This window comes from Trichosurus vulpecula, chromosome 8 (assembly GCF_011100635.1).
Source record: "Trichosurus vulpecula isolate mTriVul1 chromosome 8, mTriVul1.pri, whole genome shotgun sequence".
Classification (NCBI taxonomy): domain Eukaryota; kingdom Metazoa; phylum Chordata; class Mammalia; order Diprotodontia; family Phalangeridae; genus Trichosurus; species Trichosurus vulpecula.
In genome coordinates, this window is record NC_050580.1 from 181,863,423 (window position 1) to 181,877,355 (window position 13,933).

Genomic DNA, 13,933 nt, shown 5'->3' on the forward strand with positions numbered 1-13,933 from the left:
ATGTATTGAATACTTTGCTGATATGATGGATTGGGTGTGTTGGTTTCCGGATCTGGCTCTCTGGTGTCTAAAACAATGTTTTACCTCTTCTACCTTCTATGTGGAGAGTCTCTTATATTTTGCGATACGGAACCACATAGGCATTTTGACATCTTCTATAATGTAATTATTGCCATGCTAATACAACTTTGCCTCTGTTCATATAGTTCTTGCCATGTTTTTCTGCAACTACAATTCTCATTTCTTTTTCTTCCTCCTCTTCCTTCCTTTCTTTCCTCCCTCCCTCCCTCCCTCCATTCCTTCCTTCCTTCCTTCTTTCCTTCTTTCCTTCCTCTCTTCTTTCCTTCCTTCCTTCCTTCCTTCCTTCCTCCCCCCTCTCTTTCTTTCTTTTTTTTAATAGTCTCATTATGAGATGCTGCATGGCATAGTGGATAGGAAGCCACTTTTTTAACATTTAATTTTTATTTTATTTTTTGTCTCAATTACATGTAAACAAAATTTATTAACATCTTTTTTTTAAGTTTGAGTTCCATATTCTCTGTATTTCTCTCTCTCCCCCCTTGCGAATGCACGCAATTTGATATATATTATAGATGTGCAATATTGCAAAATATTTACACATTAGCTATGTTACAAAATAACATGCAGACCCAAAACCCCCAAAAGAACAAATAAAGTAAAGAAAATATGCTTTAATCTGATTTCAGATTCCATCAGTTCTTTCTCTGGAGATGAATAGCATTTTTAATCTTAAATTCTTTGGAATAGTCTTGGATAATTTTATTGATGAGAATAGCTCAATCATTCACAGTTGATCATTTTACAATGTTGCTATTACTTGTGCAATATTTTCCTGGTTCTGCTCATTTCACTTTGCATCAGCTCATGTAAGCTTTTCCAGGTTGTTCTGAAGCATCCTGCTCATTATTTTGTAGCAAAATAATGTTCCATTCTAATCATATACCACAGCTTGTTCAGCCATTTCCCAATTGATGTGCATCCCCTCAACTTCCAATTCTTTACTACTACAAAAAGAGCTGTGAAGCATGAAATAAAAAAGTCACACAGAACGAAAAGTCGTGGGTGGGTTGCAATCTGCAGTATTAGAGGAATTATGAGATCTCAGTTACTTCAAAGTATTGAAGCAGTAATATAATTGAATTATACCATAATACAGTTGACTATAATATTAGAGTAATATAATAGTCATCTTACCTTTCAAACAATTCTCATGAACTCTGGCTAATTTTCAATCCTCCTAGCACTTTCCTCAGGGCATTTTTCATGTCCTTGTTGCGTAGACTGTAGATTAGGGGGTTTAAGAGTGGAGTTACTACTGAGTACATCAATGTGACAATCTTCTGCATTTCAGCTGGATTTCCAGATGTTGGGGTTACATACATCACCATGAGGGTGCCATAGAATAGAGACACAACCACCAGATGGGATCCACATGTGGAGAAGGCTTTACGTCGGCCAGCACCAGAGGGAACACGCAACACAGCTCTTAGGACCAGGGTGTAGGATCCAAGGATGGAGAGTAAGGATCCAAAGATAATCGTGGAGTTCAAAGTGTAGCATATGAGTTTAATAATAGGAGCAGGGACACAGATGAGTGAAAATAAAGGGCCTTGGTCACAGACAAAGTGATCAATGATGTTAGAGCCACAGAAGGGCAACTGTGATATAAGAATAATGGAAACTGGGTAACAAAGGAATCCACCCATCCAACAGGCAGATATCAGGGTGGCACAACGTCGTCCTGTCATGATGGTGGGATAGTGTAGTGGACGGCAGATGGCTAGGTACCGATCATATGCCATGACTGATAGGAAGAAACACTCAGTAGATCCCAGGGAGAAAAAGAAATAGAACTGGAAGAAGCAGCCAGAGAAGGAGATGGTCTTGGTCTCAGATAGAAAGTTGGCCAGCATGTTGGGAACAGTAGAAGAAACATACCATATTTCAAGGAAAGCAAAGTTCCCCAAGAGGATGTACATGGGTGTGTGAAGCTGCTTGTCCCATTTCACTGCACAGACAATGGCTCCATTCCCCAACAAGGTCAGCATGTATGCCACTAAGATCAAGGAGAAGAGGAGATTCTGCATTTCCCTGTCACCAGAAAAACCCAGGAGGACAAACTCAGTCACAGTGTGTGTGATTGACTTGTTTGGATCCAAAACTGTGTAAAAGACAGACAAAAATGATACAAACTATCTTGTTTCCAAGTAAGAATCATAAGAAGAGAGTTAAAATTTCAAATGAAAGCACACTGGTCCATTTTGAAACTAGACATCCTGTCCTTAGCGCCTATGGGTCATATCCTAGTGGAGGGAAAAGCATCAGAATTAAACAGGTTTCTGCTTATTCTGAAGATAAATAGGTATCACAGATTTACTCTAGAATAGTGCCAGTTGTGCTTGGATTCTGGGGGAACACATATAATACAGTCCTGACAGTCTTTCCACAAGTGTAAGTCCATGAACAGAGCACATTTAGTGTGCACAGAGAAGGACATACACACAGCAACCTAAGACCACCAGAGTCTACATAATCACAGATTTATAGCTAGAAGGGACCTATGAAGTCATCTAATGCAATGATCTCATTTTTCAGCTAGGGAACATCAGGTAGGGGTGTGCGTGTGTGTGTGTGTATGTGGGGTGGTTATGTGACTTGTCCAGAAATAGATGGGTAGGAATTAGCACAGCCAGCATTCAAACCCAGGTCTTCTGACCCCAAATCCAGACCTCTTTCCATGGTCATGCAACCTCAAGAGTCTTAACTGACTCTTTATTTTGAATGTAAATAATCTACACTCACATATTGGTAGGGGCTAGTCTCAGTAACACTCATCCTTTTATTACTTTTTCTGCTGCTTAAATATTCTGGCTGATTGAAGTTTCAGTGCAGAAGGAAATACTTGTTCCCTCATCTAGTGAAACAGTTATTCCTGCTTGCTTTCTATCTTGGAAGACTTGCCTAGTATTCTTTGTCAGAATTACTTTGAAACAAAGTCTTTTTCATTATGTATGACCCATGTGTCTCTAAATCTTAATAAGATATGGTTTTTAATGTCACTTAATAAGATGTTTTTTTAATGTAATTTATGTTACCTCATAAACGGGCAAAAATGTGTCCAACTTCTTCTTAATTTGAAGCAAGACAGATCTTAAAGTTGAAATCATAGTGACTTTAGTTTTCCCTGATATTTGTATGCATTGTTCCCTACATTAACATAAAGTGTTACCCTTCCACTAACACCATCTTTGAATGTGAAGGAAGAACATAAATGTTATCACCTTTAGATGAGCCTATACATGATATTTTGTTAAAACTAGAGATAGCCATATTGTGACTCTTATTTTAGTCATTAAAATAAATCACATATCTTTTCATTTTTCTTGACAAGACTAATTCACTCCTATTTTATTTTTTGTCCTTCATTTTGAAAGATGACCAATGAAATCACTGGGTGATGTTTTGACTTTTCAAAGTCCAATGGCTGGACAAAAGACTAGATGAAGGGCTGTAGCCTATGATGTAGTCGATGACCTTGGTGTCTTTGTTGTGTGACCAAAGTCTAAGTGCTCCACAGTGCCTGCTTCAGCCTCCTTCATGGCTGTTGGAATAAATTGTTCTCATCCCATCAGTCTGCTAGAGAAAGTCTTCACATGCTTGGGGTGGACATCCCCTTAGCTCACTGACTGTTTAAGCCCAACTGTGGGGATGGTTTATTGGGGTGTTGCCTCTGTGCATGCTAGTTCCTTGGAACTCCAGGTGGGAAGCCCTCACAACAGAGGTGTTTATCCTCCCTATATGCCCTTTAAACCCCCACTCTTTTTTTACTTGAATAATGAAACGAGAGAGAGATGATTTTTTTGATAAGCCCAAATAAGTTGGTCACATGTGTCTAGGCTGGATAGTTGAACATGAATATACAACATTCATTTATCAAACATTTATTAAGCATAAACATTTATTAAACACTCTAGCATTGTGGAAGATATATAGATTTTTAAAACTTGGTCCCCGCCTTCATCAAGGCTGCAAAAGTAGAAATGACCAGATCTCTAAGGATGAGGAGTACAGTATAAAAATATCTGAAAAGATTTTCATTAAATAATGCAAAGAAAGAAATCAGAACCTATGGAACCAAGTACAGCTAACAACAAACTTGTAAAATGACAGGTGTACAATAATGAATGTATCACAGAATCACAAATTTGAGAGTTGGAAGAGACCTCAGTTTCCATCATTAACCCATGCTGTGGTTGTTATTATTTGTACTTTGTTCCTGAAGAGGACCATGATATCAGCACTAAAAGAATCTCCACTGTAACCTGCCTAGCAAGTGATCAGCCAGACTCTCCTTGAAGACCTCCAGGGAGGGGAAAAGAAAAATTGTTTGAATCTTAGAGGGAATGGCTGTTAAGTTATTTCAGATTTTCATGTATTGAAATTAATTTATTCCAATGTAGTCACAAAAGCAAGTTTAGTTGTTTTGATTTTTAATATTGTTTATAACAAAGCAATAAAACATGTTGACTAATCTCACACTAAACCTAGGACAAAATGACTTACCAAAATTGATCCTTTTGTCATCCATAAAGTCTGTAGAGAAGAAAGGTTGTACTATTTTGTACTTGTTCCAATCTGGAGTAAACACAGAAGAATAATGTTTTCAAGACAAGAGTATATTTTTTGAAATCATGTTAAATATTAGACTTTTTTTTAAATAAAAGAGTACACGGCTCAATTAACATGATTTCCGTAGCAGTGGAAAAATTTTCCAATGGATTTGATTTAAACCTATGTAACCTACAGGGAGATACTATGTTTCAATAGGCAGTGGAGTTGGTGGAGTGTGTGTGTGTGTGTGTGTGTGTGTGTGTGTGTGTGTGTGTGACTGATGAAGACAATAACTGGGCTACTAGATCATTCCAGGTGGAGAAAGAATCCTTTCCTAGAACTGATTTAGCATAACAGTATGCTCTAAATATATTGGGGCACACTTCTCCTCTCCTAGCAGAGTCAAAAATCTTCCCCCCAACCCTGCAACAAGAGTCCTGTGTGTTGTAAACATTCTTATTACTTAACTACTATCACAGGATTGTCATCCATGGAACTGGGAAGAGAAGCTGCACCTTCTTGCCCAGAATCTGGAGCTTATAAGTCTGAGCATCTTGTCCTCTGACCTGGTTAGTATGATAGAATCACAAAAAAATTAAAGCTGGAAAAAAATTAGAGTTATCCTTAGATAACTGAACTAAATGAAACACTTCGCCCTGTGTGAATTTTTTGCACCATCATTTTTTAATGTATCTACTCCAGGCGTGGTGAAAGTACAAATAAGCAGAGATGAGTAGAAACAAAGGGGATAGGAAATTCATCTTCTGGATTCTAGTGGTTGGCCTCACATTATTTGATGGGAACAATCAAAAGGCTCCAACATTTCCCATCTCTTTGATAGGAATAGTTGAGCACTTAGAGAGATATGAACCTTTGTTAGACCCTTGAGAGAAAGGCTTGTTTTATCTCTTGGTTCAGTGGACCTCCACTGTGGGTAAGATTAGTGGAAAATTCCTCTGGCCTCTCCAGATGATCCTGCTTGCCACTGGAAAAGTTGAAATAAGAGCAAGATGGTAAGACTGTTCTTGAAGAGGCACTGATGAATGTTATTCTCTGTTAATTATTATTTGATGAAATTTCTATGAGAGAAACATGAGTGCTCCTGCAACCACTCCATGAACCACCTGTTGAATCCATGGAGGTGGATTTTGAGATTCACTGCATAACATTCCGACATTATCACCTAGCTGCTAGGAGTGTCTCTCTTCCTCAGCACTCATACATACTAAGAGCAGATTCACTGTCCCGAGTCCTCCTAGGGTATCTCTATTCCTTGACAGAGGAGAACCTCAAGGATTCCTTTGGTTTTCTCTAGAAGAACAAAGAGTGAAGAACTTTAACCAAGAACAGACATCCTCATTGTACAGCAGTAGCACATAGAAAAAACAGTCATTGTGCTGGCTATAAAGCAGACTTTCCTTTGATAGCTATAGTGTCATTAATACTTAACAGCTAGCATTTATATGGTTGTTTAAGGCTTTCAAAGCACATTACCAAGTGATCTCATTTTCTCCTCACAATAATCATGGGAGTTAGGTGTTATTATTTATAATAATAGCAGGTAACATTGCAAGTCAACTGCAGGTCACACTCCAAAACTAGATTTGAACTCAGGGAGTGTCCAAGTCCTAAAATCTATCTGCTACAATACCACCCTGCTGGCTTACCTGGGTGAAATGATCATAGGATCATAGATTTGGAATTGAGAGAAACCTCAGAGACATCTATCCCTTATTTAACTGATGAGGAACTGAGGCCCAGGGAAGTTAGGCGATGTCTCCTGAGGTCATAGAGGTGGTAAGGGACACAGCCAGGATTTGGGCAAGGAGGGAGTCAGTTACAAGGACCTTTCTCTTAAGCATCTTAATCTGGAAATGGTTTGGTGGATGGAAGGGAAAGGGTGAGGAACTGAATCACAAAAAATTATTTTTGTTTCATTTGACGTTTTTCCATACCTGACAATGCTGGGATCCTGTTTCCTTTTAGTGATTTGAACTGTGTGTATCTGATCCAATTTATGTTTCCTATCAGCAGTTATTACTGTTTCCCAGGTTCCTAAGATCCACAGCTTCCCCATTTCTGTTTCTTCATGCTGTACCCCTGTATTTCACAATATTTTGGGTAGGTTTCCCTCTGGGGTCTGACTAATGAGACACCAGGGTCAAAGTAAATATGTGGGAAATCTCAGGAGCTCTTTCCTCTGTGTGAGGATAATTTTTCACTGAGGACATCTTTCCTCTCTGTAGGGAAATGAGTACGTGATCTTCATTTGTGTCATATTCCTGCCTCCCCTTCCTTCCTTATAGTAGGCTGACCTTACATAACAGCTATCATTCAGTGACACTTTTGATTTTAATTTCCCCTCCAAAATATAATCACTACCAGCCATATGGTTTATTTCATTGCATTTGAACTTTGGTGAGTAATTGTCCTTCCCAATTAGCAGTGAGATAAGAATTAGAGTTCTTGACCTGGAGCCAGGAAGATATATTTTTGAATCTTGCCACTGTTGTTTTGCTTGATATTTGACTATGGGAAAGTCCCTAAAATCAATCTGGAAGCATTTACTAAGCATTTACCATGTGCTGAGCACAATGGGGAACTAGGCAATGGGAGTCCACTCTCAGAGGATACAGGGGCAGTGTGCTCTGCTTGACTTTAAACCTTGTGGTGGGGTTTGGTGAACCTACCTCTGGAACTGCAAGATAATGTGTATTGGAAAGACACTGTTCCCCAATTTTTAGAGAGTTGGTAAGGATATTTATTTAATTATTGTTCCAAGAGCTAGAGATAGAAATTGTTGGAATATGGGCAGGAGCATTGTATGAGGATGGTTGGAGAGTAGCGGGCAGTTTGGTGGATCTGCGTTGGGGCAGTGTAAGGCCAATCAGTAAGTGAAAGATCTTTCTTGCCCATTGAATAGCCCTCAGGTGGTACCAACAAAGGGGGGCCTGATTAGAGGCAGGCCCACACCCTTTTATTAACTAGGTGTGAGGCCCCAGGCCCATACCCCTTTGCTAGTTAAGCCAATGTGTGGGTGAAGCCCTCATGGCCCTAAGGGGAGTTACTCAGACCAGAAGAAATGGTATGTGCACTGAGCTCTTGTCAATCAGATGCTGGCTAGGACTGTATAAAAAGATATCCCAGAACTGAGAGCATCAGGATTCAGAAGCAGAGATCAAGAGGATATTGAGGCAGCAAGAGCTACAGGAATCAGAATTCAGCCCAAGGAGAGGGAACAGGAACTGGGAGTCTACAGGGCTACTGAAGAGAGTGCTGAGTAGAGAGTTCAGATTTGTGAGTGATTGTTTACAGGAAGACCCTAGTGGGGAGGGGGAATGGTTACGGGATGACTTGGCTCCTTGCTATAATGTTGTGTTAAAATTTCCTTGTTGCTACATTGAGGTGGGCTTACTGGCTTTGGAATATTATTGCTATTATAAGGAATTGGAATTACTGGTCCTGGGACTGGATTCTTTCATGTCTAAATAAATGTTATACTTCCTCTGCCTTCTGCCTAGGTAACTTCTTACACTTGGTGATTCTGAACCATTCAGGCCTGTTCACTGTCATCCTCAAGGTCATCAATCTTGCCTTACTGATACAGGTAGTTATAGAGAACTCTCACTAATCAGGAGTGAGCAAAGCCCTACTTCAGGAACTAGGTGGCTGGCCAGATAGTATGGCTTGAAGGTAGCTGGAGAACAGCTGTAGGCCCCAGTCTCTCCCAGACTATTCTCTAGGTCTGAGATTGATCATGTTTTTAACTACAATGTTCATTTTTATTTTAATGCTTTTTAGTTTCTATTATGGTAGCCATTGTTTCATATCTTAATAAAACTTTACAAAATGCAATCATTAAACATTGAAGACCAGACAGGAAGGCCTTCAATATGTAGCATGGATTCATAATGGAAGATTCGTGGTTTAATATGGATAAGAATTGCAGAGAATGAGAGGATCTGAGTGGGTTACAACATTTATCATTGAAGGGAATTAGTGGTCACCTCAGTATGATTACAGATCCATCAGAGAAGGAGGTCATTTCCAGGTTACCAAAACAGAAAGGAGTATCTTTTATCTTCTGCTATCCCAAGAGAGATAACAAGATAGATCTAAAGTACAGATTTTGGACAGAAAATAGAAGATCTAATACAGGGGAAGATTGGCTATTTCTTACATTGAGTGAATACAAGAGTAAGAATAAGAAAGCAGATCTGCGGCTAAGAAAGAGAAATGCAGGATACAGCACTAAAGTCTCCAGTGCCAGATGGACAGAATGGAACCACCAGCATTGAAGAACCCTTCTGGAATACACTTTCTTTTCACTTCTGCCTCTTGAAAATGATAACTTCCTTTAAGACACATGTCAGGTGCCACCTTGTATACAAAAGCCTTCCTTATCCCCAAGGGTGCTAATATTCTCTCTCTCTTAAACTTATCTTATACTATTTTATTTATAATCTGTATTTATCAGTCTGTTTTTGTCCCTCCACTTCAACACAAGCCAAATGAAACCAAAGAAAATTAAAATTTTTTTTTTCTGTGCATGTAATGGGCATTTAATAAACTTTTTTTCAGATTGAATTGAATGGAGACTTGTTCAGGTCACTAATGAAAATGTTGAACAGAAGAGGGGGAGACATATGGCTTATATGTTCCACTAGAGTCTTCTTTCCAAGTTCTCTTTGAGATTTAAGACTACTTTGGTGGTGGTTATTCAAACATTTGTGAACCTACCTAATTAGATACATATCTCATCATTTTGTCCTGAAGGGTATCATGAAAGACAATGCCAAATGCTTTATGGAAATTCAGACATTCTAAGTCTAAATTATTTCTCTGTACCAGAATAGAAATCTCAGCAAATAACAATTTCCACCTAACAAAAGCCCCCATTCCCATCCCCTCACATCTTAGCATACTATGGATAGAACAAAAGAATATTATGCTCCGTTTGTTTGTGCCTAATATTAGAACTCATGGGATAGGGATGAGAGTAGTCCTGTGATTTTATTAGGATAAATAACTTTTTATGATAGAATTCCTTCTCCTAATGCAGTCGGGCACCTGATTTTTAATTTACAGTTGTAGAAATTTGCTTGGGACAGAGAGTTTAAGTAACTTGCTCAGGTCACATGGTTGGTATGAGTCAGAGGCAAGAGTCAAACCTAGGTCTTTCTGGCTCCAATAATGACTCTCTGTGCACTATGCTCTGCTATATCTCATTAGAACCTGTGTCTCTGTCATATTTGTAAAACTTACAATTTTCCCTAGAATGAAGATTAAAAAAATCACTAAGGTATAAGTAACAAAAATACAGTTTCATATAATTCTCTTTTTGCTCTTCATTGTATTCTGAAATATTCAGGTTGCTTGATGATTGTTACATCTATAATAAAAAATACAGTTTATCACAACAAAACTTCTTGAAAAAACAAGAATCAAGGGATTTATCTATCTAGTTGTTCTTGATCTATTGGCCTTAGGTATATAAATTGTTTCATTTGATTCTCTCTTTAAGCTTCTAAAATCATATCTTCTAATGAATAGCCTCAGTGAGTGGGTTATATAAAAATGTTCTGGCTCTAGCAGCCACCATAAAAGTAGAATGGGACCAGCCAAAAAGACAGAATAAATTATACCATGTTGACACCTATCAGATCATTTATGTTTCTAAGATAATACTTCTGCCTGATGCTCAATGTTATTCAGCTGAGGTTTAGCTGGAGCAGGACAACAAAGCATCAAAAGTTGAAGGATCTTCCTGAGAAGATGTTCTCTATGAGCTCCCTAAAGTATAAACTTCAGGACTAGTAGGAGAAGTAGGTACTTTTCTTAATGGCCCTTTGGATCTCCATTTTGGCCCATTGCAGGCACTTAATAGTTCTGTCTGTCATTAGAGCATGGAATCATGTGTAAAAGTCATATATGTGATTTTGCTTCTTCTGAAGCTACCCCCATGACTTTTCATAAGGCTGCCTTTATGTCCTTATTTTGGAGGCTATAGTTTTAGAACAGAATTACTATTGAGTAGATCAAGTTTATGATCACCAGCACTTCACCAGAATTCTCAGATGTTGAGCTTACATGATTCATCATAAAGGTCTCAAAGAAGAGACAGACCTTGGTCAGATGGGATCCATATGTGGAGAAGGCCTTACACTGGCAGCACAGCCCTTAGTAGCAGGATGTAGGGGCCAAGGATGTATAATATAATGAGGAAGGGAAGGAGGGAGCTCAAGACATAGAACAGAATGTCAGTGGCAGGACTAGGAGTACAGGAGAGGGCCAGCAGCAGGTCCATGTCACAAATAAAGTGATCAATGGTATTGGAACCACAAAACGACAGCTGAGAGACCTGGGCAGTAGACACAGGATATCCATGGAAGCCAACTGCTCAGCAGACAGATATCAAATTGCAACAGTGCCTCAAGGTCATAATGGTTGGGGAGTGCAGTGAGTGGCAAATAGTAAGATAAGGACCATTAGACATGATACACAAGAAATACGCTTCAGTTACTCAAAGGGTGGAGAAATAGAGCTGGAGAAATTAGCTAGTGAAAGAGCTGGTCTGGTCTTTGAGAGGAAGTTTTCCAACATGCTAGGAATAGTGGAGATGATGTACCATATCTTCAGGAACATAAAGTTCCCCAGTAGAATGTACATTGGGGTGTGAAACCTCTTGTTCCACCTCAGCGTACAGATGGTAGTTCCACTCCCTGTCATGATCTGTATATAGATAATTAAGAACAATAAAAAGAGTAAGGTTTGCATCTCTCACCAACCAGGGAATGCAAAGAGGACAAATTCCATCAGTGTATGCTCCTGACACGCCTTGGTCCCTGCGCTAAGGAAAAGACATAAAGACACTTATATCAGTTGACCTGCATCTTTGGTATTTCTAGGACAAGAAATTTTTTAAAAAAATTTAATTTTATTTTTAAGTCATGAAATAAAGCAAACATTTCCACAACACAGTAGAACAAAAAAAAAGATGATTACATATGAAACTGCTAATCTACCATGCACCACTTGCTACTCTTTCCAAGTATACAGCAAAGTTATCATGCAAATATCCTTTCCCCTTATTTTTTCTTCCCTCCCCACCAATGCCCTAGAGATGGCTACTGTTACACACAAATATGTATATATATATATATATATATATATATATATATGAAAAAACTATTCTATGCATACTTCTATTCATCAGTTCTTTAAAAAATGGAATTATGACTTAATTCTTTTAAAATTGCCAGGGGGTTTAATGATGCCTTTGTAGGATTTCTATGCTGTACATCTTGTTCATATAGAAACCAATTTGCAATCATCCTGTCTTCTTCTTAACCCATAACCACTCAATTTTTTTGTAACAGTAAGCTGAGGTCTCAAATTTATGTTGCCATCTGTCAGACTAAGCTGACATTACCTCTTGCTTACCAAGATGCCAAAGGCCTCATTCCCCACAAGGGAAAGAGCATAGGGTTTCCTTTGGTCTCTAACATTTTCCAATAACAGCATATCAACCTGTTATTTTAAATACCAATTTAAGAGGAACTTTCAGTATGTCTGGTGTGCTCTAGTAACATATGGTTTAAAAGTTTACAAAGCTTATCATGGTTTAGTTATGGTACCTTGTCTGCAGTTGAATGTTACCTTTCTAGGTTTCCTTTGCTTGAAATTCTTATTGGTCTGGGCCTTGATACTAAATAGGTCTAGTTTCATGGGCCATAGAAATGGGTAGCCTAAGTTGTTTTGTGAAGCCATTTGAGGACTTTTTCTGTAGCCTTTCCCCTAAGAGTATGGTTCCTAGGCAAGGTCTACTTCTGATTAATCCTATGACTTAGTCTCTTTGGGATCTGTCCTTGTGATCAGCTGACTAAGGCTTGGAAAATCCTGTTATGTTCTTTCCGCAAACTCCCAGTGAGAAATTACTCTTCCTTCTCAAGTCCTCAAAGCTATCCTCCTGGACTAAAATTTACTAATTCCAGTGCCACTGGATCTCAGCAGGAATTGGTACACCAAGGGATAATGCCAGAATGATCAACCCCCTGCACTTCAAGAATGAATAAGGAAGATCAACATGAACCCAGTTCCTGATGTCCTCATAGTTAAAAGTGTGTGGTGTATTGTGGAATAATTTTTTTCCCCTCGAAATGCTCCTTTGAGGCAAATGTCATGTATGATATAACTGCAGAGCTGGAAGGGACCACAAAAGCCACAGAATCTGCTCCATGTGTGAACAAGAATCTTGTCACAATGTACATGGCAAATAGTCATCCAGATTTGCCTTGAATATCTGCAGCAATGGGAATCTCCTCTTCCTCCCTTCTGAGGTTGTCCTTTCCACTTATGGACAACTCTGCTACTTAGGAAATTCCTAATGAATGTCAAACCCTTGTTTGCCTCTTAGGGACTTAGAGCCATGTCGATTTTTCTGCCTTCTGCATGTAAGCCAAATAAGTCTTACCCCTTTTACCTGAGATAATCTTTCAAATATTTTTCTTCTTCTGGCTAAACATCCTTGATTTCTTAAGGTGTTACTTTCTTTTGCATTTTTGGGTCTCCTCTAGCAAGCTGTTGACTTCTTTTTCATGATTTTCTTGCATCACTCTCATTTCTCTTCCCACTTTTTCATCTACTTCTCTCACTTGATTTTCAAAATCCTTTTTGAGCTCTTCCATGTCCTGTGACCAGTTCATATTTTTCTTGTAGGCTTTTGATTTAGGATCTTTGACTTTGTTTCTTCTGGTTGCATATTTTGATCTTCCTTGTCACCAAAATAAGATTGTATAGTCTGATATTTTTATGCTATTCACTCATTTTCCCAGCCTATTGTTTGACTTTTGAGCTCTTTGTCAAGGTAGGACTCTGTTTCCAGAGTGGAGAGTGCTCTGTCCCAAGTTTCAGGGGTTTTGTGCAGCTATTTTCAGAGATACTTCTAAGGGCCTGTAAATTTTCAATTCCTCAAAGGTGGCATGATCAAAGGAGAGGTGTTTACTCCTCTCCTGGTCTGTGCTATGGTCTGTGAGTGACCATAAGCATTCTTTTCAGTCTTAGAACTGTGAGGAGGATTCCCTCTCCACTGCCTCCACAAGCTCTGCCATGCCAGCACTGCTCCTTGCCTCAGGACCTCACCCCAGGATTATGACCCAGATCCAAGCATGGGCAAAGCAAGAGAATCCTGATTCAGTGCCAGCAAAGAGATTCCTGCAATCCACCTCTGATCTAAATGCCGCCTGTAGGCTATTAACACAATATTGTTTACTGCAAAAGGGGAACAAAAGCAGGAGGAAGT

General features: G+C 39.0%; 1 protein-coding gene across 1 annotated transcript; it reads right to left on the reverse strand.

Annotated features, from left to right (window-relative positions):
- Positions 1-1,229: 1,229 nt before the first annotated feature.
- LOC118829132 (olfactory receptor 11H6-like) lies at positions 1,230-4,609 on the reverse strand. Its single transcript, XM_036736093.1, has 2 exons — positions 4,585-4,609; positions 1,230-2,182 (listed from the first exon to the last, which is right to left on the reverse strand). The coding sequence occupies exons 1-2, from the start codon at positions 4,607-4,609 to the stop codon at positions 1,230-1,232; spliced, it is 978 nt and encodes a 325-aa protein (XP_036591988.1).
- Between the last annotated feature and the right edge of the window lie 9,324 nt (positions 4,610-13,933).